Source organism: Somniosus microcephalus, chromosome 23 (assembly GCF_052327205.1).
Source record: "Somniosus microcephalus isolate GS21.2 chromosome 23, FLI_Smic_1.0, whole genome shotgun sequence".
NCBI lineage: Eukaryota > Metazoa > Chordata > Chondrichthyes > Squaliformes > Somniosidae > Somniosus > Somniosus microcephalus.
This window is the reverse complement of record NC_141009.1, coordinates 9,929,559-9,956,530: the sequence shown is the minus strand read 5'-3', so window position 1 is coordinate 9,956,530 and position 26,972 is coordinate 9,929,559. Positions and strand designations below refer to the sequence as shown.

Genomic DNA, 26,972 nt, shown 5'->3' with positions numbered 1-26,972 from the left:
GAGAGAGAGAGGGGGTGGAGAGAGAGAGAGGGGGTGGAGAGAGAGAGAGGGGGTGGAGAGAGAGAGGGGGTGGAGAGAGAGAGGGGGTGGAGAGAGAGAGGGGGTGGAGAGAGAGAGGGGGTGGAGAGAGAGAGGGGGTGGAGAGAGAGAGGGGGTGGAGAGAGAGAGGGGGTGGAGAGAGAGAGGGGGTGGAGAGAGAGAGGGGGTGGAGAGAGAGAGGGGGTGGAGAGAGAGAGGGGGTGGAGAGAGAGAGGGGGTGGAGAGAGAGAGGGGGTGGAGAGAGAGAGGGGGTGGAGAGAGAGAGGGGGTGGAGAGAGAGAGGGGGTGGAGAGAGAGAGGGGGTGGAGAGAGAGGGGGGGTGGAGAGAGAGGGGGGGGCGAGAGAGAAAGAGAGAGGGGGGCGAGAGAAAGAGAAGGGGGGGCGAGAGAAAGAGAAAGGGGGGGCGGAGAGAGAGAGGGGGGCCGAGAGAAAGGGGGGGGGGGTGATGAGAGAGAGAGAGAGAGAGAGAGAGAGAGAGGAGGGCAAAGAGAGAGGGGGGTCGAACAGAGAGACACAGACGTTTTCAGAGACAGCGAAGAGAGAGAGACACACAGACAGACAGCGAGACAGAGGGCGAAGAGAGGGCGAGCAAGGAGAGAGAAAGATTCCCATATTAAAATATGACCTACATTTATTACATTAACACATTTTTCACTGTAAAGACCCCGCCCTACAGGAATAAGTACTTAACAGCCTAAAGTACTTCTAAACCATAGCATACTCACGCAGACCCAATCAGAATGTCTTAAGACAAACACCCCCATTGTTTTATCATTAGTCATTACACTGATTTCTACTGTAATGTATAAAAAATCATCCAATCCTAATTTTATATCTTAGTTTAACTTGGTTTTTTAATAAATATTTTTAAAACTTTTCTCTTCCTATGCAGGTAACCCAGGACTACGCACCCTGAGCCAGTCAGTCGGCACCATGGTCTGGGTGCATACGTCTCCCGTGGGGTGGGGGAACGGTAGCGTAGTGGTTATGTTGCAGATTGAGCATTCCCCACAATTAGGAGTTTCTCCCCCACCCACTTTCCCTTCAGTGCATTTTAAAAATTCATTCATGGGATGTGGGCGTGGCTGGCAAGGCCAGCATTTATTGCCCATCCCGAACTGCCCCGGAGAAGGTGGTGGTGAGCCGCCGCCTTGTACCGCTGCAGCCCGTGTGGTGAAGGTACTCCCACAGTGCTGTTAGGGAGGGGGTTCCAGGATTTTGACCCAGTGACAATGAAGGAACGGCCGATATACTTCCAAGTCAGGATGGTGTGTGACTTGGAGGGGAACTTGGAGGTGGCGGTGTTCCCATGCACCTGCTGCCCTTGTCCTTCTAGGTGGTAGAGGTGGCGGGGTTGGGAGGTGCTGCCGAAGAAGCCTTGGTGACTTGCTGCAGTGCATCTTGTAGATGGTACACACTGCAGCCACGGTGCGCCAGTGGTGGAGGGAGTGAATGTTTAAGGTAGTGGATGGGGTGCCAATCAAGCAGACTGCATTGCCCTTGAAACACCAGGCAGTACCGGGCCAACCATCCTGGATTTTCATTCACTCAAATGTCAAGATTCAAAGAGTCACCGTTTATACTAATAAAAAAAAAGAAAACTTCTGGTCTAAATATTTGTTTTTGAAATGTCCTAAAACACAGTTTCGTGCAGGAGAGACTTCAAAGTTTAGAAAAATCCAGGATCAAGTCTGCCACTTACGTAAATATTAAAGCGATGAACCCCAATTTGTCCAAATAAAAAGCTATACCACCATTTAATTTGCCACACCATGATATATAAAAGGGATTTACTTAAAAATAAAAGGCATTATTCTATCTGTTTTTTTCTGTGGCTCCCCAAAAATCCACTTTTGAGGCCACAGTTTTGCAGCCCTTGATTGAAAATAGCATTGTGTCCTCTGGAAAGTATTTCATTTCTTCTGCCACTTTGATAGCCGTTTGCTTAACATCTTTAAAATGCCTTGATTGCAGCTCAGCTTCTGCACACAACACAACGTGCTTGTACTCCAATGGGAGAAAAGGAATAAAATAGTCTATTAGGTTTTTCTCGACGAGGCCAGTGTGCCAGAATCCACCTGTGGAAATAAAACAAAAAACAGTCACATTCGTATCATTCTTAGACTGCAGGCATTCTTTAATATAAAATGTTTCGGCTCGTCCAATACAATACCGAAATAAATTGAGATATTATAGTAATAAAAAGGATTTGCATTTATATAGCGCCTTTCACAACCTCAGGATGTCCCAGAGTGCTTTACAGCCAATGAGAAACTTTTTTGTAGTCACCGTTGTAATGTAGGAAACACGGCAGCCAATTTGCGCACAGCAAGCTCCCACAAACAGCACTGAGGTAATGACCAGATCATCTGTTGTTAGTGATTTTGGTCGAGGGATAACTATTGGCCCAGGACTCCGGGGATAACTCCCCGGCTCTTCTTCGAAATAGTGCCACGGGATCTCTTACGTCCACCTGAGAGCGCAGACGGGGCCTCGGTTTAACGTCTCATCCGAAAGACAGCACCTCCGACAGTGCAGCACTCCCTCAGCACTGCACCGGGAGTGTCAGCCTGGATTTTTTGCTCAAGTCTCTGGAATGGGACAATGGATTGTGAAATATTAGAAAATCCTCAGCCAGGGAGATGAATATACACAATACTCGAACCTGGTATTCGGTCTGATGGTCTCAGACTACTCGGATACATAATTTTTTAATAGTACAGGAAAAGTTCTGATATCCGGCACCGACGTGTTGCAGATATATCAAAATTGCCGGACATGCAAAGTCAACGTTGAAGCATACGGAGATGAAAATCTCCGTATTTGACAACAAACACTGTTGCTCAGCAACAGCTTAGCTTGTAAACACTCGGCCCGTACCTTGGAAGCGTCTCTGAAGCTGTTGCTAAGCTATAAAGACACTTTCCAGAGCCTGCCTGTTAAAAGAATGCTAGGAGAAAGAAAAACTAACCAAAACGGCTGCTGATTTCTGCCGTTAGAGCAAAGTTTCCGGCCATACAACCTCCGGATAAACCAAAGTTTCCTGTAGTGGGGACAGCTTTCTATTTTTAGATTAAAAAAAAAAAAAATACAGAAAGTGAAACAAAAGGCAATATTACAAAAACAAGTGGAGGGAAATGCTGCAAAGCAGCAGTATAATGTGATAGTTTTGGAGCCATTTCCAGGGAAGCTGAGCATGGCAATGAATGTGAAGAGACACCATTGGGTTGGTCAGTCAGCATGTTTGTTGTCAGGGAGACGAAGTTTCATCACAAGACCTCTTCCGTTCCTTGCTCAAGAAACAACACACACTTACTCTTTTTGTTATAGGTTTCCAGCAGACTGTTTTCCAAGTCTTTCCATTGAATATCTTCCCTTTTCATCCCACGCTCCGAGAAATTTAGCACAATTTCATTCATCTTCTCACCACCGATATTGCTAGCAACAAAGGAACCACAGACATGTATTATATTAGTTCCCTTCAGCCAGTGTTTATGAGTGTAGGTAGGAGCAAAAGTAAGTAGGAGATCAAAGATTTTAAGTCACTGGCAAAAGAACTAGAGGGGAAATGAAGAGAAATTACTTCAGAGTGTTGTTAAGATCTGGAACGCACTACCTGAAAGGGTGGTAGAATCAGATTCCATAGAAACTTTCAAAAGACGATTGGACATGTACATGAAGAGGACTAATTTGCAGGGTTATGGAGGAAAAAGCTGGAGTGTGGGACTAAATGGGAGAGCTCTTTCAAAGAGCCGGCACAGGGACGACGGGCCGAATGACCTCCTCCTGTGCTGTAAGTCTATGATTGTATAAAATAAAGGCATCATGGTCCCACAATTCAACCCAATCTCCTGGGTTTCAAGGATGAATCAAGTAACTTCTTTCCCTTTAGTTTCTCTTCACACAATACAACCTTCACTTTCAATGTCATTTCCCATCTGGCACATTCACAAGACAATTACAGCTTTTTAAATCCACCATATCTTTGAAATAGAATTACATTTCTCTGTAGCCTTTTGAGATGTGCAAATTCTAGCAGTTTTAATTTGGGGGGGGGGGGGGGGGTGTTCAGCTGGGTGTTGTATTACCTTGGATATCCTTTGAAAGATTGGAGGGGCTTCGGAAGACAGTTTCTATACTTTGGACAATAGCAAAATACTGTGGGTGCTAGAAATCTGAAATAACGAGAAAATTCTGGAAACACTGAAATTGTTGAACTCAATGTTGAGTCCAGAAGGCTGTAAATTTTCCAGTTTCCTGGCCCCAACCGTCTCCTTTTCACTATGGACGTCCAATCCCTCTACACCTCCACCCCCCACCAGGACGGCCTGAGGGCGCTCCGCTTCTTCCTTGAACAGAGGCCCAATCAGTCCCCATCCAACCCCACCCTCCTCCGCCTGGCTGAACTTGTTCTCACATTGAACAACTTCGCCTTTGACTCCACTCACTTCCTCCAAATTAAAGGTGTTGCTATGGGAACCCGCATGGGCCCTAGCTATGTCTGCCTTTTCATGGGCTATGTGGAACATTCTTTGTTCCAGTCCTACTCAGGCCCCCTCCCTCACCTCTTCGTCCGGTACATCGATGACTGTATTGGTGCCGTTTCCTGCTCTCGCCCCGAACTAGAAAATTTCATTCACAATTTCCACCCTTCCCTCACCTTCACATGGTCCATCTCCAACTCTTCCCTTCCCTTCCTCGACTTCTCTGTCTCCATTTCTGGCGATAGGCTATCAACAAACATCCACTACAAGCCCACTGCTCCGACGATGCCACCTTCCACACCAGTGCTTCAGACATGTCTTCCTTTTTCCGCAACCGAGGATTCCTCTCTACCGTGATTGACACTGCCCTCGACCATGTCAGTTCGATCTCCCGCACTTCTGCCCTCACCCCTGCCCCTCCCTCCCGGAACCACGATAGGGTTCCCCTTGTCCTCACCTTTCACCCCACCAGCCTCCACATTCAACGGATCATCCTCCGGCATTTCCGCTACCTCCAAAGTGATCCCACCACCAAACGTATCTTCCCCTCCCCTCCCCTTTCAGCATTCCGCAGGGACTGCTCCCTCCGAGACACCCTAGTCCACTCCTCCATCACCCCAAACAGCCCTTCCCCTTCGCCTGGCACCTTTCCGTGCAAGCGGAGGAGATGTAACACCTGCCCCTATACCTCCCCCCTGTCCAGGGCCCCAAACACCCCTTCCAGGTAAAACAGCGATTTACTTGTACTTCTCGCAATCTAGTATACTGTATTCGCTGCTCACGATGCGGTCTCCTCTACATTGGGGAGACCAAACGCAGATTGGGTGACCGCTTTGCGGAACACCTCCGTTCAGTCTGTAAGGGGGACCCCGAGCTTCTGGTCGCCTGTCACTTTAATTCACCGCTCCACTCCCACTCAGACCTCACCGTCCTCAGCCTCTTGCACTGTTCCAGTGAAGCTCAGCGGAAGCTCGAGGAACAGCACCTCATCTTTCGATTAGGCACTTTACAGCCCTCTGGACTCACATTGAGTTCAACAATTTCAGACTATAACTCCTGCCCCCATTTTTTCAGGCTGCTGCTGTTGATGATTCTGCCATTCCCATTTGCAACATTTAATCTCTCCTGCCTTTCATCCTAGCACAGACCGTCCTTCCTCCCCTCTCCTACCCCCCCCCCTTTCCCTGCCTCTGCACCTGCTTAAAACCTGTTACATCCCTAACCCAATAAGTAGTGGTTACACTTGGTCAAAGAGGTAGGTTTTAAGAAGCGTCTTAAAAAGGAGGAAAAAGAGGCGGAGAGGTTTAGGCAGGGAATTCCAGAGCTTAGGGCTGAGGCAGCTGAAGGCACAGCCACCGATGGTTGAGCGATTATAATCAGGGATGCTCAAGCGGGCAGAATTAGAGGATCTCAGGGGGTTGTGAGGCGGAGATAGGGAGGGGCGAGGCCATGGAGGGATTTGTAAACAAGGAGGAGAATTTTGAAATCGAGGCATTGCTTAACCTGGAGCAAATGGAGGTCAGTGAGCACAGGGGTGATGGGTGAACAGGACTTGGTGCGAGTTAGGATACAGGCAGTTTTGGATGACCTCAAGTTTACGTAGGGTGGAATGTGGGAGGCCGGCCAGGAGTGCGTTGGAATAGTCCAGTCTAGAGGTAACAAAGGCATGGATGAGGGTTTCAGCAGCAGATGAGCTAAGGCGGGGCGGAGACGGGCGATGTTAAGGAGGTGGAAGTAGGCGGTCTTTGTTATGTCACGGATATGTGGTTGGAAGCTCATTTCAGGGTCAAATATGACACCAAGGTTGCGAACAGTGTGGTTCAGCCTCAGACAGATGCTAGGGAGAGGGATGGAGTCGGGGGCTCGGGAACAGAGTTTGTGGCGGGGACCAAAGGCTTCGGTCTTTCCAATATTTAATTGGAGAAAATTTCTGCTCATCCAGAACTGTATGTCGGACAAGCAGTCTGACAATTTAGAGACAGTGGAGGGGTCAAGAGAAGAGGTAGTGAGGTAGAGCTGGGTGTCGTCAGCGTATATGTGGAAACTGATGCCATGCTTTCGGATGATGTCGCCAAGGGGCAGCATATAGATGAGAAATAGGAGGGGGCTAAGGATAGGTCCTTGGGGGACACCAGAGGTAACGATGTGAGAGTGGGAAGAGAAGCCATTGCAGATGACTTTCTGGCTATGATTATAAAGATAAGAATGGAAGCAGGCGAGTGCAGTCCCATTCAGCTGGAAGACGATGGAGAAGGATGGAGTGGTCAACCGTGTCAAAGGCTGCAGGCAGGTCAAGAAGGACGAGGAGGGATAGTTTACATTTGTCACAGTCACAAAGGATGTCATTTGTGACTTTGATGAGAGCCATTTTGGTACTGTGACAAGGGCGGAAACCTGATTGGAGAGATTCAAACATGGAGTTCCGGGAAAGATGGGCACGGATTTAGGAGGCGACAACACGTTCAAGGACTTGAGAGGAAAGGGAGGCTGGAGATGGGGCGGTAGCTTGCAAGGACAGTGGGGTCAAGGGTCGGTTTTTAAGGAGAGGGGGTGATGACAGCAGATTTGAAGGAGGGGGGGGGACAGTACCGGAGGAGAGTAAACCATTAACAATGTCAGCTAACATGGGAGCCAGAAAAGGAAGTTGGGTTGTCAGCAGTTTAGTGGGAATAGGAAGTGGGTCTCATGGACAAGATGAGCGCGGAGAGGTCAAGAGGGGAGATTGGAGAGAAACTGGAGAAAGATGCGAGTTCAGGGCTAGGGCAGGGGGGAATCTTAAAGGAAGTTTGGCCCAGTGGGCATGGGGAAGGAAAGGAAATGGCAGAGGCAGCTGGTCTTAATCTTAGAGACAAAGAAGTCCATGAGCTCCTCACACTTGTTGTCAGAGGTGAGTGTGGAGGAGACAGGGGAGAGGGGTTTAAGAAGACAGTTAGCAGCAGGAAATAGTATCCGGGGTATATCTTTGCATTGCAGAATGATTCTGGAACAGTGAGCAATTTTGGCAGACGAGAGCAGGACCCGATAATGCTTTATGTGGTCCAGCCAGATCTGGCGGTGAATGGCTAAACCAGTTGTCCGCCATATCCATTCGAGTCTGCGTCCCTTGGACTTAAGGAAGTGAAGATGAAAGATGAGGGTCGTACCAGGGGGAACAGCCAGGGTGAGAAAGTAATAGTTTTAATAGGGATTAGGGCATCAAAGGTGGTGGTGAGAGTGTGGTTGAGCAGATCGGTAGCTGCAGAAATGTCATGGTGGACAGTTGGGATTTCATAAGTGCAGCTGTAAGGGTTTGGAGAGAGTTTTTTTTCCAGGGACAGACACAGAAGGAAGTAGGTTTGGGTGGGGGAAGGGGGATGTGGGTGGAGAGCGATACAAGGAAGTGGTCAGAGATGGCCTTATCTGCAATTGACACGATGGGAGTAGCAAGGCCACGAGAGATGGCAAGGTCGAGGGGGTGGCCGTAAATATGGGTTGGGGAGTTTACATGGAGGGAGAGATTAAGGGAGGATAGGAGACTAGTGAACACAGAGGAGAGAGAGCATGATGAATTGAGATGGAGGTTGAAATCACCGAGGATGAGAACTCGCTGGGTGCAGAGTCTGAGGGAGAACAGTTAAGATATCTCAGTAATAAAATGTTTATGGTACTTGGATGGGCAGTAGAGAACAAGAATTTTAAATGAGGCGGGAGGGGTGGAATAAGAGGAGATGCTCAAAGGAGGAGAAACTGCCAGAGGAATAGGGGGGACAGACCAAGGTGCGATTTGGTGATGAGAGCCACACCGCCACCACGGCGGTCTGAGCGGAGCAAGTGGTGGAAGGTATAGCCAGGTGGGGAGGCTTTATTTAAGGGTAAGGTGTCATCACCCCTCAACCAAGTTTCCGTCAGGGCCATGATGTCGATGCAGTCATCCACGATAAGCTCATGGATGACAAGGGCCTTGTTCGCAAGTGAACGGACATTCTACAGGGAGATAAAAACGATAAATAAACCCATCCCCTGGCTTAAGCCAACACTGCTCCACAGTTAAAACTGTCCCCGTTTGAACCTTTTGTGTACTCCCACTTCCCAAAAATAAATATGCACACTCATTCTCTCTCACACACTGAGAAGCCCAACTTCTTCCTGCTTGGGTTTCTGGTGTTTTTTTTTTTTTTTTTTTAAATAGCAGAGTGAAGAGCCCTTGATAAAGTTAGCTCATGCAAACACGGAGAAAAATTACAAAAAGGAATTTTCTAAAAAAAAAACGACACATTGAGAAAATGTACACTAAAATATTACATATTTTGCAATGATAACATGAACTTTAACAAAAGTGAACAAGTACAGTTTTAAATGGGATCGTGTACTCCAGACAAATCGAGCACGGTAACAGGTTGGTTTTGCTGCTAGACTTCAAGATAGGAGCCGTGGGCTCTCTGCAAATAATTTGGGAAAGCAAAAAATCTCTTCCAGCGGCAGCAGCTGGTGAGCAGTCGGAGCGCAACCTCGCGATTGGTGCGCGGTCGTGCAGCCGCACACCTTGGGAGGGAACACTGGTGTGCGGCCTTCAACAGCTCACCAAAACTTTGTTAAGTGGCCCTCCAGCCCAAATGATTGCTCATCCATGCTGTACAAGGTAAAATGTACATTCAAGTGAAATGTACTGGCAAACTGAAACAGCAATTTCAGCCTGGTTGCCAGGTCAGATGAAGCTTCAGTACTGTGGATCATTAGCACTGTGGACTACACAGGCTAGGCAAGCAGTCTATTATGCGCTAAGCACAAAAAGCCATTCCCTCTTTCCTGCCAGCTTCTTGGGGCTCAGTATCCAAACAACACCTCGTGGTACGTACTGGGCGCCCCGTGTGCCTTTAACCCTGTTAAGTATGTGTGGTAAACCACTTTTATCGTTCACTATCGTTACACTATGGTTATCACTGTTTACACTGTTGTATCACTACACAAGGTCACCTCTTGTCACGCTGTTATACCTGGGCTGACCACAGCTGACTCCGCCCATGACTCCGCCTGCTTGCCCAGGTATAAAGGTGGTCGACTGGCTGGTATTCCTCCTTGTTGGACCCGATCACCCACGAGGGTGGGCTCTGTTATTTAGCCAATAAAAACCTATAGTTACTATCTTAACTCGTCGCTTTTCATTGGATGAATTGATAGGTATATCAATTTTATTGGCTAAATTTTGAAATGAGTGGATCGGAGCAGCCAAACGACCAGCCAAACGGCCAGCTACAACAGCCACAGCAGCCGGCCTGGCTGCGAGCCCGCCGACCGCCGTACCTGGATCTAAACCCACAGGCAGCGAACTCAGCCCTCGACTTCAAACACTGGCTGAGCTGTTTCGAATCCTACCTGGGAGAATCTGGCGTGCCTCCGGGATCCAAACTAAGAGTTCTGACCGCCCAAGTGAGCCCTAAAGTATTTGCACTCATCCAGGACCTTACTACATACGAGGACGCCCTCAACCTGCTGAAAGAGCAGTACCGGAGCCCGGTAAACTCTATGTATGCCAGACATCTCCTAAGATCCCGCTCGCAACAGCCAGGAGAGTCTGTAGATGAATTTTTATGGGCGCTACAAACACTCGGCAGGGACTGTGACTTTAAAGCTGTAACGGCTGCAGAAAATACTGAAGGGAATATGCGCGATGCCTTCGTGAAAGGCCTTCGGTCCGACTACTCACGGCAAAGACTGCTCGAATCAAAGGACCTCGACCTGAATACAACTGCAGCCCTCGCTCGCTCTCTGGAAGTGGCCCATCGGGACCTCGAGGCGTATTCCAGGTACTGTGCTGCGCGACGCTGGGACTCCGGCCCGACCCCGGCCGCAATACCCCTCGCACCGCCACCTCTGGGACCTACCTCAGCGTCGGCGTCCCAGAACCGATCGGGACCGCCACCCCCGGTACCGGCTGCAACATCGGAGCCCCGCGATCAGGCCGCCGGCTGCTTCTTCTGTGGCCAGGCGAAACACCCGAGGACACGCTGCCCTGCAAGAAACGCGACTTGCTCCGATTGCCACAAGAAAGGCCACTTCGCTAAGGCCTGCAGGGGGAGAGCCACAGACGCCAGCAGTGCCTCATGCGAGTTGTGGGGGCGGCCATCTTTCATCAAGGTCACAGATGCCAGTATCCCCTCGAGAGTCGTGGGGCGGCCATCTTTGATCAAGGCCACCGACGCCAGCAGTACCTCATGTGAGTTGTGGGGGCGGCCATCTCCTCCGCCATTTTATTCAACCTCGTGGGCGCCGCCATTTTGCCCACCACACTCGACCGCCACCTTGTCTCCAGACCCGACCACCGCCTCACCCGCAGACTACAGCAGCTCGCTCAGCCATACACTAGCCTCCGTCACACTGGACCAAGCTCGCCCGCATCACCTGTCCAAGTCCATGATGGACATCAAAGTAAACGGCCACGCCACGACCTGCCTGTTCGACAGCGGAAGCACGGAGAGTTTCATCCATCCAGACACGGCGAGCCACTACTCCCTCACTGTCCGGCCAACGCGCAACCGGATCTCGATGGCGTTGAGGTCCCATTCTACAGACATCAGCGGCTACTGTGTTGTGACCCTGTCGGTTAGGGGCACGGAGTATAAAAATTTTAAACTCCTCGTCCTGCCCCAGCTCTGCGCTGCCGTCCTACTAGGGCTGGACTTCCAATCCCGCCTTCAAAGTGTCACTTTGGCATACGGTGGACCCCTCCCCCCACTCACAGTCGACAACCAGCAGCCTTTAAACCGCCCACCGCATACCACCTGCGGCCTATCCACCCTCAAGGTCCCGCCCCCCTCCCTGTTCGCTAACCTCACCCGCGACTGTAAACCCGTCGCCACCAAGAGCAGGCGGTACAGCGCCGGGGACAGAGCTTTTATTAGCTCTGAGGTGCAGCGTCTCCTGAAGGAGGGCATCATCAAGAGGAGCAACAGCCCCTGGCGTGCCCAGGTCGTAGTCGTTAAGACCGGCAATAAAAACCGCCTGGTCATCGACTACAGCCAAACCATAAACCGGTACACCCAGCTGGACGCATACCCCCTTCCCCGCATATCTGATATGGTCAATCAGATTGCACAGTACCGGGTATTCTCCACCATCGACCTTAAGTCGGCCTATCACCAACTCCCTATCCGCTCTGAGGACCGCCAGTATACCGCCTTCGAGGCGAATGGCCGCCTCTACCACTTCCTTAGGGTTCCCTTCGGCGTCACCAACGGGGTTTCGGTCTTCCAAAGGGAGATGGACCGGATGGTTGACCAGAACGGGCTGCAGGCCACGTTCCCTTATCTAGATAACGTCACCATCTGCGGCCGCGACCGGCAGGACCACGATGTTAATCTGGAGAAATTCCTCCGTACGGCCGAACGGCTGAACCTCACTTACAATAAGGAGAAATGTGTGTTTAACACCTCGCGTCTCGCCATCCTCGGCTGCGTAGTAGAGAACGGGGTCATCGGCCCCGACCCCGAAAGAATGCGCCCCCTCATGGAGCTACCCCTCCCCCACTGTCCAAAGGCGCTGAAGAGAACCCTGGGGCTCTTCGCCTACTATGCCCAATGGGTGCCGAATTATGCGGACAAAGCCAGACCCCTCATGAAGTCCACCTCCTTCCCCCTGACAGCAGAAGCGTGCGCAGCCTTCTCCCTCATAAAGGGAGACATTGCTAAGGCCACGATGCACGCGGTGGATGAGTCTATCCCTTTCCAAGTGGAGAGCGATGCATCCGACTTCGCCCTAGCAGCAACCCTTAACCAGGCGGGGAGACCTGTGGCCTTCTTCTCAAGGACCCTCCAGGGCCCTGAGATCCGACACTCTTCAGTCGAGAAGGAGGCCCAGGCAATCGTGGAGGCAGTACGACGCTGGAGGCATTACCTGGCAGGCAAACGATTTACCCTCCTCACCGACCAGCGTTCGGTCGCTTTTATGTTTAATAACAAGCTGAGGGGCAAAATCAAGAACGACAAGATCTTGAGGTGGAGAATCGAGCTCTCCACCTATGATTATGATATCTTGTACCGGCCTGGTAAACTGAACGAACCCCCAGATGCTCTATCACGAAGTACATGCGCCAACGCGCAAATTGATAGACTGCAGACCCTCCACAACGACCTCTGCCACCTCGGGGTCACCAGACTTTACCACTTCATTAAGGCCCGCAACCTGCCCTACTCCATCGAGGAGGTCAGGACCATGACCAGGAACTGCCAAACCTGCGCCGAATGCAAACCGCATTTCTTTAGGCCGGACAGAGCAAGCCTGATCAAGGCCACCCGCCCCTTCGAGCGCTTGAGCATCGATTTTAAGGGGCCCCTCCCGTCCTCTGACCGTAATGTGTACTTCCTCAACATTATTGATGAGTACTCCCGTTTCCCCTTTGCCTTCCCCTGCCCAGACATGACCAGTACCACGGTCATCAAATGCCTGAACGACCTCTTCGCCTTGTTCGGGTTCCCGAACTATATACATAGCGACCGGGGCTCATCCTTCATGAGCGAGGAACTTCGCCAGTTCCTACTAGCGAGAGGTATTGCTGCAAGCAGGACCACCAGCTACAACCCCCGAGGGAACGGCCAGGTGGAAAGAGAGAACGCGACTGTCTGGAAGGCCGTTCTCTTAGCCTTAAAGTCTAAGGGCCTGCCAACCTCTCGCTGGCAGGAAGTCCTCCCGGCAGCGCTGCATTCCATCCGGTCACTGCTTTGCACGGCCATTAACGCCACCCCCCATGAACGAATGTTTGTTTTCCCCAGGAAGTCGACTATGGGAACCTCGCTACCAACATGGCTGACTTCTCCGGGGCCCGTCTTGCTGCGAAAGCACGTGAGGGCCCATAAAACGGACCCCCTGGTCGAGAGGGTGGACCTCCTGCACGCCAACCCCCAGTACGCCTATGTGGCATACCCAGACGGGCGGGAGGACACAGTCTCCTTACGAGACCTTGCACCCTCGGGCACCCCTGAGACACCACCGTTACCCCCCACCACACCCCCAAATCCACCCCAGGTAGACGGCATGCCGGAACCCCACGAGCCTTCGCCGACCACGCAGACACCAGCATTAACATCGGATACTGCATCACCGCCGCCGCGCCGATCAGAGAGACTTACGAGGCCTCCGGACAGACTGACATACCCGAACTGGTAGTACACTTCACCCCGCCGGACTCAAATCTAAACAAGGGGTGAATGTGGTAAACCACTTTTATCGTTCACTATCGTTACACTATGGTTATCACTGTTTACACTGTTGTATCACTACACAAGGTCACCTCTTGTCACGCTGTTATACCTGGGCTGACCACAGCTGACTCCGCCCATGGCTCCGCCTGCTTGCCCAGGTATAAAGGTGGTCGACTGGCTGGTATTCCTCCTTGTTGGACCCGATCACCCACGAGGGTGGGCTCTGTTATTTAGCCAATAAAAACCTATAGTTACTATCTTAACTCGTCGCTTTTCATTGGATGAATTGATAGGTATATCAGTATGGCGCTAGAGGAGGCTTAAGCTCAAAAGCACGGGCTCCAGTGTCCATTTAAAAGATTGGTTCTGACAAAATTACCTTTTTTTCTTATGTCTAAGCACTTTGAAGTTGAACTTGAACTATACCCCTTCTCGTGACCCAGGGCCCACCAACTGAAAGCTTTCCCAGGCAGCCACCAGCAGCAAGACACACCCAGGGCAGCCGTAGCAATAAGGCATGGTTTACCCAATTGTGGGTTCAGTTGAAAGATTTGACCAGCGCACAAGAGCATCAAAGGCAAGCACCACTTGGTGCTATTGTGCCTGCTGAGTGCCAGCTCATGAGGGGAAGCATGTTTTATTTTCTCACTCTGGGGCTCCAATAACAGCAGGGCTACAGAGGAAGAGTCTCTAGGGGGTGCTGGGGGCGGGTAATTTTGACATTGGGCGATAGTGTAAAACGGGGTATAATCTGATCAGCCGCCTTTACCTCTAGACTTGACTATTCCAACGCTCTTCTGGCCGGCCTCCCACCTTCCACCCTCCATAAACTTGAGCTCATCCGAAACTCTGCGACCCTGTATCCAAACTTGCACCAAGTCCCATTCTCCCATCTCCCCTGTGCGCGCTGACCTACATTGGCTCCCGATCCAGCAATGCCACGATTTTAAAATTCTCATCCTTGTTTTCAAATCCCTCCGTGGCCTCGTCCCTCCCGACCTCTGTAACCTCCCCCAGCCCCACAACCCTCCAAGATCTCTGCGCTCCTCCGATTCTGGCCTCTTGCGCAACCAAAATTTTCAGCTGTCTAGGCCCTAAACTCTGGCCTTCCCTCCCTAAGCCTCTCCGCCTTTAACATGCTTCGTAAAACCTATCTCTTTGGCTAGACTTTCGGTCACCTGTCCTAATATCTCTGTGGTTCAGTATCCAATTTTGTTGATAACTCCGTGGGACGTTTCACTACGTTAAAGGCGCTATATAAATGCAAGTTGTTAATGTTGTTAAGACATCTTTCCCGATCTTCCATTTCCATTGGGAAAGGGTGTATAATGGGCGGTTGATCTGATATCGCCCGTTTTACACTATTATCCAAAGTCAACATGGCCCCCTCCAGAGGAAGTCCCTACATCCCTCCCATGAGAGGGAAGCCCACTGGGAATGTCATACGGGACATGCCCATCGGGCAACTCTTGTACACTTCTTGGCAGCTGGGCAAGATGACCATAAATTCAGGAGCAGGCTGCCTGGCCTGCCCAATCAGATGCAGAAGAGGAAAATAAAGGCACACGCCTCACAGGTGCAACAGATCCAAAAACCAGCTCATACTTACTTCAGGAAGATGAATATGGCCTTTCGATAACTCACTCCATCAAGGTGGCTGTAATAATTCAAGAATGGTTCAATGGAATTAATGAGTCCAGAGTGCATTTTGTCTGCTGCACTAAAAACAAACATGGATCGACCACACACGCTAACATTCCCGTGAATCCACTGCTGCAACTGTTGCTGAATTAATTAATTGAGGAAAAAACTTTTAAAAAATGTTTGAATCCCCTAAAAATAGCCAAGCTCCTTTTTTAAAAAAAAATATCAATTCTGACAGCACTGTTCTTGGTGGTTCTAACTCTGGCACTATTTCTTTTAAAGTTCTTGCAGACTTCTCTATTACACACAAATTATTCACATTTGCACATACATATATTTGTTCTAGCTAATAGAATTCATTCATGGGAATGCACTTTTAATATCCTGGATAGTTTAACTTAATATTTATGCAGGGATAAATAGAACCACTGCCCAGAATGGGCACCATCGCCAACCAATACAACCACCTGTATGTGGCAGCAGATAGTGACACCACTATTCCCGGCCAGAATGGAAATGACTGGGTATTTCCCCCGTCAATCACGCGCTGCTGTAAGTGACTGGAATTGATTTTATACACAGAATTTGTATTAAGAAACGATCCACCGAATCACCCTGCTTTTATCGGTCTGCACTTTCGGTCACGAGCTCAGTTTGCTGTAGTCTGTAAGGATTCTTTTTAAATTAACTCCGTGGACTATAAAATATAGTGCGGCGGTAAAAATGGACTCTGCAGTAAAAAGAGACTCCGCCTGCTGTAAAAAGAGACTGCTGTGAGTCCTGCCGTCTGTCCCGTCAGGCCTTCAGCTCATTGGCTAACACAGTGGCGTCAATAGACACTCTGCCAGTAGGTAGGCCCCTTTCCCTAGGTCTAAATATTAATTGTCACGCTCGTTGGTTCTTCAACGCGAATGTTACCCAGTCACCAACATCAACATCCGGTGGGGGCGTGGGGGGGGGGGGGAAAAGAGGGGAATAGAATCAAAATAAATAAATGAAATGACCAGCAACTTTACACTGTACATTATTTAAAAAAATTAAATACATGGGAGCGATTTTCAGGCACTAATTAGACCTCAGGGTTCAGATGGTGTTTACATATTGCTTAAATCTCACTTTTCTAGGTTATGGCATCACCTGAACCCCTCAATTAATTTACAAACTCCAACTCACTGGGTATCCATCATTTTATATATAACCCAGACAACCTGGGTTTCCATTACTCTCCACATATCCCTGGTTCTAATTTCACTTTGTTTCGGCTCCTTAGCCGGTGAGAAGCACTTAACTGAACACATCCCATCGAACAATACAAGTTTCAATCAAACCGTGACGTTACCTTATAGTGGTTGAGATGCTGAGCATAAGGGAAGTGCAGATGGGAGACAAACTGATGGACATAGTCACGCTCCAGCCCTTTTCTGTAAATGTTCTCAGCTATTATTTTACTAATTAGGTCCTTGCCCGTCCCAGTCCAACTGTGTAGAGACAGAGTTAGGGGCTTTTTGGGGGTTGGATTAGACAAGAAACCTTTGATAGCCTTCAAAACAACTTGCTTGGCAATGTGTTGTCCGAACAGTTTGTTTTCCAAGTCCATCTTCAACCCTGGTTTTGTAAATAAAACAAGACTAGATTATCACACAAATAAAAGCATTCTTTTAAAAGCAGAGTTTCGCCATCATTACTCAATTTTTTAAACAGCAAATATATTTTATTTTTTAAAGAATAGCATCATGTGGCACAGAAGGAGGCCATTCGGCCCATCGTGCCTGTGCCAGCTCTTTGAAAGAGCTCTCCGATTAGACCCACTCCCCTGTCCCTTCCCACAGCCCTGCAAATGATTTTACCCTCCAAGTATTTATCCAATTCCCTTATGAAAGTTACTATTGAATCTGCTGCCATCACCCTTTCAGGCAGCGCATTCCAGATCACAACAACTTGTGTAAAACAAATTCTCCCCTCCTCTCTGGTTCTTCTGTCAATTACCTGAAACCGGAGTCCTCTGGTTACCGACTTTCCTGCCAGTAGAACCAGTTTCTCCCCATCTACTCTAACAAAACCCCTCATAATTTTGAGCAACTCTTAAATCGCCCCTTAACCTTCTCTGCTCTAAAGAGAACAATCCCAGCTTATTCAGTCTCTCCACATAACTCATCCCCAGCACCATTCTAGTAAATCTCCTCTGCACCCTCTCCAAGGCCTTGACATCCTACCTGAAGTGTGGTACAGGAAACTTTTTTTTATCCGGCACCAACGTGGTGCCGGTTCATCAAAAATTCCGGATAACCGAAAGCTATAGTAAAAGATATGGAGAGCTGACAGCTCCGTATAAAACAACAAACCCTGTTGCTTAGCAACAAGTGCAGAACAATGGCCACAAGTTCCAAGCGTCTCTGTAGCTTAGCAACAGCTGCAGCCACACCCTTGCACAGCAACAGATCGAGGAAGACAAGTACAATATGAAGTAAAACTTACCTGCAAAGGCTATGGGCCCTGACAATATTCCGGCAATAGTACTGAAGACTTGTGCTCCAGAACTAGCTGCGCCCCTAGCCAAGCTGTTCCAGTACAGCTACAACACTGGCATCTACCCGGCAATGTGGAAAGTTGCCCAAGTATGTCCTGTCTACAAAAAGCAGGACAAATCCGACCCAGCCAATTACCGTCCCATCAGTCTACTCTCAATCATCAAAGTGATGGAAGGTGTCGTCGACAGTGCTATCAAGCAGCACTTACTCAGCAATAACCTGCTAACTGACGCCCAGTTTGGGTTCCGCCAGGGCCACTCAGCTCCTGACCTCATTACAGCCTTGGTCCAAACATGGACAAAAGAGCTGAACTCCAGAGGTGAGGTGAGAGTGACTGCCCTTGACATCAAGGCAGCATTTGAACGAGTGTGGCATCAAGGAGCCCTAGCAAAACTGAAGTCAATGGGAATCAAGAGGAAAACTCTCCATTGGTTGGAATCATACCTAGCACAAAGGAAGTTGGCTGTGGTTGTTGGAGGTCATTCATCTCAATCACATGACATCACTGCAGGAGTTCCTCAGGGCAGTGTCCTAGGCCCAACCATCTTCAGCTGTTTCATCAATGACCTTCCCTCCATCATAAGGTCAGAAGCGAGACTCTAACCATCTCCCCTTGACATTCAGGACATTCAATGGCATTACCATCGCTGAATCCCCCACTATCAACATCCTGGGGGTTACCATTGATCAGAAACTGAACTGGACCAGCCATATAAATACTGTGGCTACAAGAGCAGGCCAGAGGCTGGGAATTCTGCGGCGAGTGTCTCACCTCCTGACTCCCCAAAGCCTTTCCACCATCTACAAGGCACAAGTCAGGAGTGTGATGGAATACTCTCCACTTGCCTGGATGAGTGCAGCTCCAACAACACTCAAGAAGCTCGACACCATTCAGGATAAAGCAGCCCGCTTGATTGGCACTCCCTCCACCACCAGCGCACTGTGGCTGCAGTGTGTACCATCTACAAGATGCATTGCAGCAACTCGCCAAAGCTCCTTCAACAGCACTTTCCAAACCCGCGACCTCTACCACTTAGAAGGACAAGGGCAGCAGACGTATGGGAACATCACCACCTACAAGTTCCCCTCCAAGCCACACAACATCCTGACTTGGACCTGTATTGCCGTTCCTTCACTGTCGCTGGCCCCAAATCCTGGAACTCCCTTCCTAACAGCATTGTGGGTGTACCTACACCATATGGACTGCAGCGGTTCAAGGCGGCGGCTCACCACCATCTTCTCAAGGGCAATTAAGGATGGGCACTAAATGCAGGCCTAGCCAGCGACGCCCACATCCCATCAATGAATAAAAAAAAAAATCATACCTCTGTCAAGGGAAAGCATCTGGCCGATGGCTGGTGCTTCTGCATGCCCGCACCACCAAGATTGGGTACTCACAGCCCAAAGAAAAACCAATCATGTCCTACCCCTTAGTGGTGTAAATCTATTAATATCACTCTCAGGCTTCTGCTGGGCTCCGTAACTCTGCCACTGTTCCTCAACGATGCCACAATTTTACTTCCCTTTTCACTGTTTCATTTGTTGACTTTGAGAATGTCGTGCATTATCCCATCTCGTCCTGCAGCCTTCAATACGCAGTTGATCTCGTGAACCTCCTTCAACACCTCCCCTCTGTTGCCCAGCCCAATGGGGTCTTCCCTTGCTTGGTACCACTTTTCCAATTGTAGCCAGAGCGTCCCTGGCAATGATGTCCTGATAGCAGAAACTGATAGCCAAGTTCCGCACTCATGAGGACGGCCTCAACCGGGATCTTGGGTTCATGTCACACTACATGTAACACCCCACCTGACAGAGTCATCCAGACTCAAGTCGTCGTTGGCTTGTTCTCTCTGCACAGATGCGGCCGGACCTGCTGTGATTTCCAGCAAAGTTTTTTGGTTTTTTTCTGTTTTTCATACAGACCCCAGCATCTGCAACATTTGACCCCTTGTGACCCCACCTCATTGTTCTTTGATGTAATGTTTTCCTGACTGACCTGTTTGGACACCATTCACACCTTTGATTGCTGTGATTATCTCTCTGCCGAGGTGTGATAAAGGGCAGTTAGAAAGATTACCTGTAATCATCTGGCAGTTTTCTCTGACTATATATGCTGTGCCTGTATGTTTCTCTTCACTTCACCTGACGAAGGAGCAGCGCTCCGAAAGCTTGTGATTTCAAATAAAGCTGTTGGACTATAACCTGGTGTTGTGTGATTTGCGATATTTTTTACATTTGGGACCGGACACTAATGCGTAGAATGCTCCTGCGTTGTCAGGAGTCACAAAGAAAAAAATATTTCCTCTCCCCCTCTGGTTCTTTTACCAATTACAGGAAACTCTCTTTACCGGCACCTAAATAACCGGAAACCTCTCTTAACCAGCAAAATTCAGGAGTAGGTTCAGGTAAGTTTTACTTCATATTACTGGCCGTGTAACCGGGGTTCCTGCACCTGTTGCCATGCAACAGGGACGCCTGGATCTATGGCCATGTACGGGGCTCTCATACCTTGGTAAGTACACCTCTCTGTAATCCGGACTTTTTGATCAACCGGCACCACGCCGGTGCCGGATAAAAAAAAGAGTTTCCTGTACTTTAAATCAGTGTCTCCTGTTTACCGACCTTCCTGCCAGTGGAACCAGTTTCTCCCCATCGACTCCATCAAAACCCCTCATAATTTTGAGCACCTCTTAAATCGCCCTTTAACCTTCTCTGCTCTAAAGAGAACAACCCCAGCTTCTCCACGTAACTGAAGTCCCTCATCCCTGGTACCATTCTAGTAAATCTCCTCTGCACCCTCTCTAAGGCCTTGACATCATTCCTGAAGTGTGGTGCCCAGAATGGGACACAATACTCCAGCCAAGGCCTGAGTTATTTCACAATGTATTTTCTTCCCATCCCTCTTCTCCCTCCTGTCATATACTGTCTCTAGTTGTGAGGGAGAGCGAGACGCCAGTTATCATACCTCTGTCAAGGGAAAGCATCTGGCCGATGGCTGGTGCTTCTGCATGTCCGCACCACCAAGATTGGGTACTCACAGCCCAGAGGAAAAACAATCATGTCCTACCCCTTAGTGGTGTAAATCTATTAATTTCACTCTCAGGCTTCTGCTGGGCTCCGTAACTCTTCCACTGTTCCTCAACGATGCCACAATTTTACTTCCCTTTTCACTGTTTCATTTGTTGACTTTGAGAATGTCGTGCATTATCCCATCTCGTCTTGCAGCCTTCAAGACGCAGTTGATCTCGTGAACCTCCTTCAACACCTCCCCTCTGTTGCCCAGTCCGATGGGGTCTTCCCTTGCTTGGTACCACTTTTCCAATTGTAGCCAGAGCGTCCCTGGCAATGACCTCTCTTCCTATTCCTCCACTGTCACCTCTACAGTCACCCAAGGGTCCATCCTTGCCTCCCCACCACCTTCCTCATCTACTTGCATCTCCTTGGCCATATCATCTGAAGCCATGGGGCCAGCTTCCACTTGTAAAAAGAACCAAAGAAAGACTTGCATTTCGATAGCGTCTTTCATGACCTCAGGACGTCCCAAAGTGCTTTACAGCCAATTAGGTACATTGGAAATGCAGTCACCGTTTTAATGTAGGAAATGCAGCAGCCAGTTTAACATCTCATCCGAAAGACGGCACCTCTACCAGTGCTGCACTCCCTCAGTACTGCACTGGAGTGTCGGCCTAGATTTTTGTGCTCAAGTTTCTGGAGTGGGACTTGAACCCACAGCCTTCTGACTCAAAAGCGAGAGTGCTGCCCACTGAACCATGACTGACACTGTTGCTTCTTACAGCCCAATGGGTGTGTATGCTGGTGACAACCAATTCTACCTCCCCACCACTTATCTCAGCCCCTCCACTGACCCCGTGCTGTCAGACTGCTTGTCCAACATCCGGGTCTTGGATGAGCTGTAACTTCCTCTAGTTAAATATTGGGCAAACCAAAGCCATCGTCTTCGCAACCCCACCACAAACTCTGTAGCCTTACCAGTGATTCCATCCCTCTCCACTGGCCACTGCCTCAGGCTGAACCAGACGGTTTGCAACCTCAGTGGCACGTCTGTGAAGCACAGACATTTTTCTGCATTTAAAGCATTATATAAATGCAAGTTGTTATATATAACCAACCCCCTTTTAGAATTGTCCAATAACTGGAACCATGCTTGTGGTGTATGTAACCGTTCCACCTTTAAGAGAACTATTTTAAGAGTTGCACTACTTTATCTTGGCTGATGTATACTGTAATACCGGTGGTGACCACACTGGTATATAAGTGCTGTGTAAGGATTTATTGGGCAGTTCTGCCCTGACCTTCGACTAGTAAAGAACTATTAAAATTTACTCTTGTGGTCTGTGTAATAATTCTCATTATAACACACAGACTTAACAGTGGCGACGAAGATGGGACTGGACACTGGATCAGCGTTGACGGTCATGAATAAGCAAGATTACAAAAGGTTATTCACACATATTCCCCTACGGGATACGGAGATAGTATTGCAGACATACACGGGGCAAAAAGTATACCCCATCGGAAAGATAAAAGTCAAGGTGGTACACAAGGGCAAAGAACACCAAGGAATGGACATATATGTACTACCTGAGGGAGGTCCACCACTTCTGGGACGGGAGTGGATCAGGAAAATAAATATGGACTGGCACTCCCTAAAAGCAGTAACGGTAGATTCCGGAAAAAAAGATGTCAAACCTGAACGATTGTCCAGAATATTGGATGAGGCTAAAGAGGTGTTTCAACAGGGACTGGGAACACTGAGAGGAATTACGGCAAAAATCAAGATTGCAGAACATGCAAACCCAAAATTTTTCAAAGCCAGACCGGTACCTTATGCGATACGACCTGCTGTGGAAGCTGAGCTGGAAGGGCTTGAACATTCAGGAGTACTGTCTAAGGTGGACTGGAGTGAGTGGGCCACGCCCATTGTTCCCGTCATGAAGCGTTCATCGAGTAACAAGCCAGGGGAACCGGGGAAGGTCCGCATCTGTGGAGACTTCAAGATCACAGTTAATCCAGTGCTTCACACAGTGCAATATCCGCTTCCGCGGATTGAGGATATCTTTGCTTCATTGTCTGGCGGGAAACACTTCACCAAGATAGACCTGGCGCAAGCGTACTTACAGATGGAAGTTGAGGAAGAGTCGCGCCAGTATCTCACAATCAACACGCAAAGAGGCTTGTATCGATATAATAGACTGGTTTTTGGAGTGGCTTCGGCTCCAGCAATTTGGCAGAGGGCCATGGAGCAGGTATTACAGGGAATTCCAAGCACTCAATGTTACTTGGACGATATCCTGATTACAGGAGATGACGATGAGGAACACCTTGCAAATTTGAAACTGGTGCTCACCAGGTTGAAGGAATATGGCCTTCGAGTTAATCGCCAGAAATGTGAGTTCTTTCAGAAACGGATCTCGTACTGTGGTCATGTCATTGACCAGGAGGGGCTGCACAAGTCACCTGACAAGATCGAAGCTGTTGTGAAGGCTCCCGCTCCGGAAAATGTATCCCAGCTGAGGTCGTTCCTAGGGTTGATTAACTATTACCATAAGTTTCTGCCAAATCTATCCACGGTGCTGCACCCGCTGAATGCTCTTTTGCAGAAAGAAGTACCATGGAAGTGGAGCGAGGACTGTAAGAAGGCCTTTCGCAAAAGCAAGGCATTGATCACCTCAGAGGAAGTGTTGGCTCACTTCAACCCAACGCTACCTATTCGTTTAGCTTGTGATGCTTCTCCTTATGGTATTGGAGCAGTACTCTCACACAAGTTGCCAAATGGCTCGGAAAGGCCAGTCGCATTTGCATCCAGATCATTGACCTCCGCTGAGCGCAACTATGCTCAGATAGATAGGGAGGCTCTCAGCCTGGTGTGGGGAGTAAAGAAGTTTAATCATTACCTGCAGGTCCAGAAGTTTACACTGCTGACAGACCACCAGCCATTGGTATCCATATTCAACCCTAAAAAGGGCGTTTCCATTGTGACAGCGCAAAGACTACAGAGGTGGTCCCTTTTCCTAGGGGCACACCAATATGACATAGAATACAAAGGATCAAAACAGCATGGGAATGCTGACGGTTTATCGCGCCTACCGTTGCCAACGGTAGAAGAGGCGCCTACAGTGGACCCAGTGGAGATGTTCCACTCAACCATGGTAGAATTTGTTACTGGTAGACATTCCACTATTGAAAAGGAAACGAGAAATGACCCGACTCTCTCACGAGTCTACGATTTAACGGTGAAGGGATGGCCAGCACATGGCGAACCACTGTTGCCAGCATTCTCGCAAAGAAGAGAGCAGCTGTCAGTGTGCCGAGGAACGTTGATGTGTGGATCCAGAGTGGTGATTCCACCCAAACTCCAGCATAAAGTGCTAAAGGAGCTTCACGAGGGGCATCTGGGTGGAGTAAAAATGAAGAACCTAGCCAGAGCGTTTGTGTGGTGGCCAGGTATCGATGGAGACATCGAAGAAATGACCAAGAGCTGTCTAGGATGCCAGAAGGTCCAAAACGCCCCACCACAAGCCCCTCTACATTCATGGGAGTGGCCCTCATCTCCATGGCAAAGGGTACATATCGACTTTGCTGGTCCATTTATGGACTCAATGTTCTTAATCGCGGTGGATGCACACTCCAAGTGGCCGGAGGTAATAAAGATGTCCTCCACCACCACGGAAAAAACCATCACAGTATTAAGGACCATATTTGCCAGGAATGGGCTGCCGGAACAGATCTGTTCTGATAATGGACCGCAATTTGTGTCCGAAGAATTCAGGAAGTTCTTAAAAAACAATGGGGTTAAGCACAACACGTCTGCCCCATACCATCCCGCCACCAATGGATTAGCTGAAAGGTTTGTCCAGACCTTCAAGAAGGCCATAAAGGCCATGGGTAATGAAGACATAAATCTACAACATAAGGTAGATAACTTCTTGTTGGCGTACAGGAATGCAACACATGCGGTTCCAAACCAAACTCCCGCCATGATGTTTTTCAATAGAAGACTAAGATGCCGGCTGGATTTGATCAAGCCAAACATCAGAAGGGACGTAGAGAACCGGCAATTTCAAGGCATGAATGAAAGGCCAACTAGAACCTTCCAGATAGGTCAACAAGTTTTGGCCCGGGACTACCGTACCGAGAAATGGCAGCCTGGAACTATTTGCACACGACTAGGACCGCTGATGTATACCGTGAACATTGGTGAAAGCATAATAAGGCGCCATGTTGACCAGATCATAGAGTCATCCGAAAAGGGACAACCTACTCCACAACTCTATACGCCTAATGATGAAGCAGAGATACCCATAGTATCTACCTCCGATCCGGTGATACTGGAATCAGATGAACCCGACACTGGCATTCAAGCCGAATCGACCTTGCCAACAGAACCTACTACACCACCGAAAACTACTACACCACCGAGGCGTTATCCGGACCGAGTCAGGAAGCCTCCAGAGAGACTGAATCTGTGAACTGTTGTACATGAAGTTGTGTATATATGTTATTATGTTATGTTAATGGGGAATATATACTGTTAAGCTAAAAGGGGAGGATTGTGGTGTATGTAACCGTTCCACCTTTAAGAGAACTATTTTAAGAGTTGCACTACTTTATCTTGGCTGCTGTATACTGTAATACCGGTGGTGACCACACCGGTATATAAGTGCTGTGTAAGGATTTATTGGGCAGTTCCGCCCTGACCTTCGACTAGTAAAGAACTGTTAAAATTTACTCTTGTGGTCTGTGTAATAATTCTCATTATAACACACAGACTTAACAATGCTCAGCGAGAGCAATAAAGGACATGGACTACGGCCAGAGCCTAACAATATATAGAAACTAACTGAGTAACTATTACATTAGTAGTACATTACCTGCATTACAACAGTGACTACACTTCATATGTACTTCATTGGCTATGAAGTACTTTGAGATATCCGGAGGTCATGAAAGGCGCTACAGAAATGCAAGTCTGTCTTTCTTCTTCCTACAATCTGGGCTCAAATTATTATTGGCAATTGAGATCTTTTAAATGCATTATTCATCATACTATAGTGCCAATCATTGTAATATCTATCCCTGGAGAGGGGGGTTCTGCAAAATAGCCTGTACATTGTAAATAAACAGTACATTGTGGATACCCTGTGCATCGTAGATACCCTGTGCATTTTAAATAAACGGCATGTTATGTATTATGCGCATTGTAAATACCCAGTGCATTTTAAATAGTTTGTACATTGTAAATAAATACCCAGTGCATTTTAGACACCCTGTGCATTGTGAATAGTCTGTGCATTGTAGACACCCTGTGCATTGTAGACACCAGTGCATTGTAACATTTGGATGAGGCTTTACCTGTGAGGTTGAGCTGCACCCACTGGGCCTCGCAGCACTCCTGGAACTTGCAGTAGAGCGTGGGGAAGGTGCTGAGGAGGCCGGTCAGAGCGGTGGCCACCCCGACCGCGATGCCCACACTGATGGGCTCCTCGGCCACCGACCGCGGGGGGGACAGGAGGAGGAGCAGGAGCAGCGCGGCCCGGGACACCGGCTTCATTCCTCGGGCCGGCAAAACACCGCGAAAAGAAAAAACCCAACAACTCGACTCAGGCTACCCCGGAAACCAGCCGCCGTCACTTCCGCCCTGCCCCTGGCCCACACCACGGCCGCCATCTTTGCGCGGGGCAAAAACTACAACAACAACAACACTGTGCGCTGGAAACAGGAAAAGGCTCACACTACAACAACTAGCACTAGAAACAGGAAAAGGTTCAAACAACTACAACAACAGCTTGTATTTATATAGTACCTTTAACGTAGTAAAACATCCCACGGTGCTTCACAGGAATATTATAAGACAAAAAATTTGACACCGAGCCACATGAGGAGATATTAGGGCAGGTGACTGTAATGTATGTACCTTTAAGGGGGAGAACTACTTTTTACAGCTCCTGTATCCTGTAGTACCGGCAGTGACCACACCTGTATATAAACCCTGAGTAATGATCTGTACAGTCAGTTGCAGTTTGAACCCTCATTCAGTAAACACCTGTTGATCGTTCCCTGCAGTCTGTTGTCTGATTATTGAA

At 48.8% G+C, this 26,972-nt stretch overlaps 1 protein-coding gene across 1 annotated transcript; it reads right to left on the bottom strand.

Annotated features, from left to right (window-relative positions):
- On the bottom strand, positions 1 to 26,440 carry LOC147101636 (torsin-1A-like). The gene is made up of 5 exons (XM_085965362.1): positions 26,242 to 26,440; positions 16,680 to 16,945; positions 15,306 to 15,481; positions 3,356 to 3,477; positions 1 to 2,117 (listed from the first exon to the last, which is right to left on the bottom strand). The coding sequence occupies exons 1-5, from the start codon at positions 26,438 to 26,440 to the stop codon at positions 1,855 to 1,857; spliced, it is 1,026 nt and encodes a 341-aa protein (XP_085821488.1). The 3' UTR covers positions 1 to 1,854.
- Positions 26,441 to 26,972: the final 532 nt, after the last annotated feature.

What these genes read in the sequence shown, in the direction of transcription:
- LOC147101636 (XM_085965362.1), bottom strand. Translation starts at nt 26,440, where the DNA reads ATGAAGCCGGTGTCCCGGGCCGCGCTGCTCCTGCTCCTCCTCCTGTCC. An exon ending in GGTGCAGCTCAACCTCACAG is followed by an intron (nt 16,946 to 26,241) that starts GTAAAGCCTCAT and finishes TTACAAAACCAG; the next exon opens with GGTTGAAGATGGACTTGGAA. An exon ending in GCCATATTCATCTTCCTGAA is followed by an intron (nt 3,478 to 15,305) that starts GTAAGTATGAGC and finishes CTTTGTTGCTAG; the next exon opens with CAATATCGGTGGTGAGAAGA.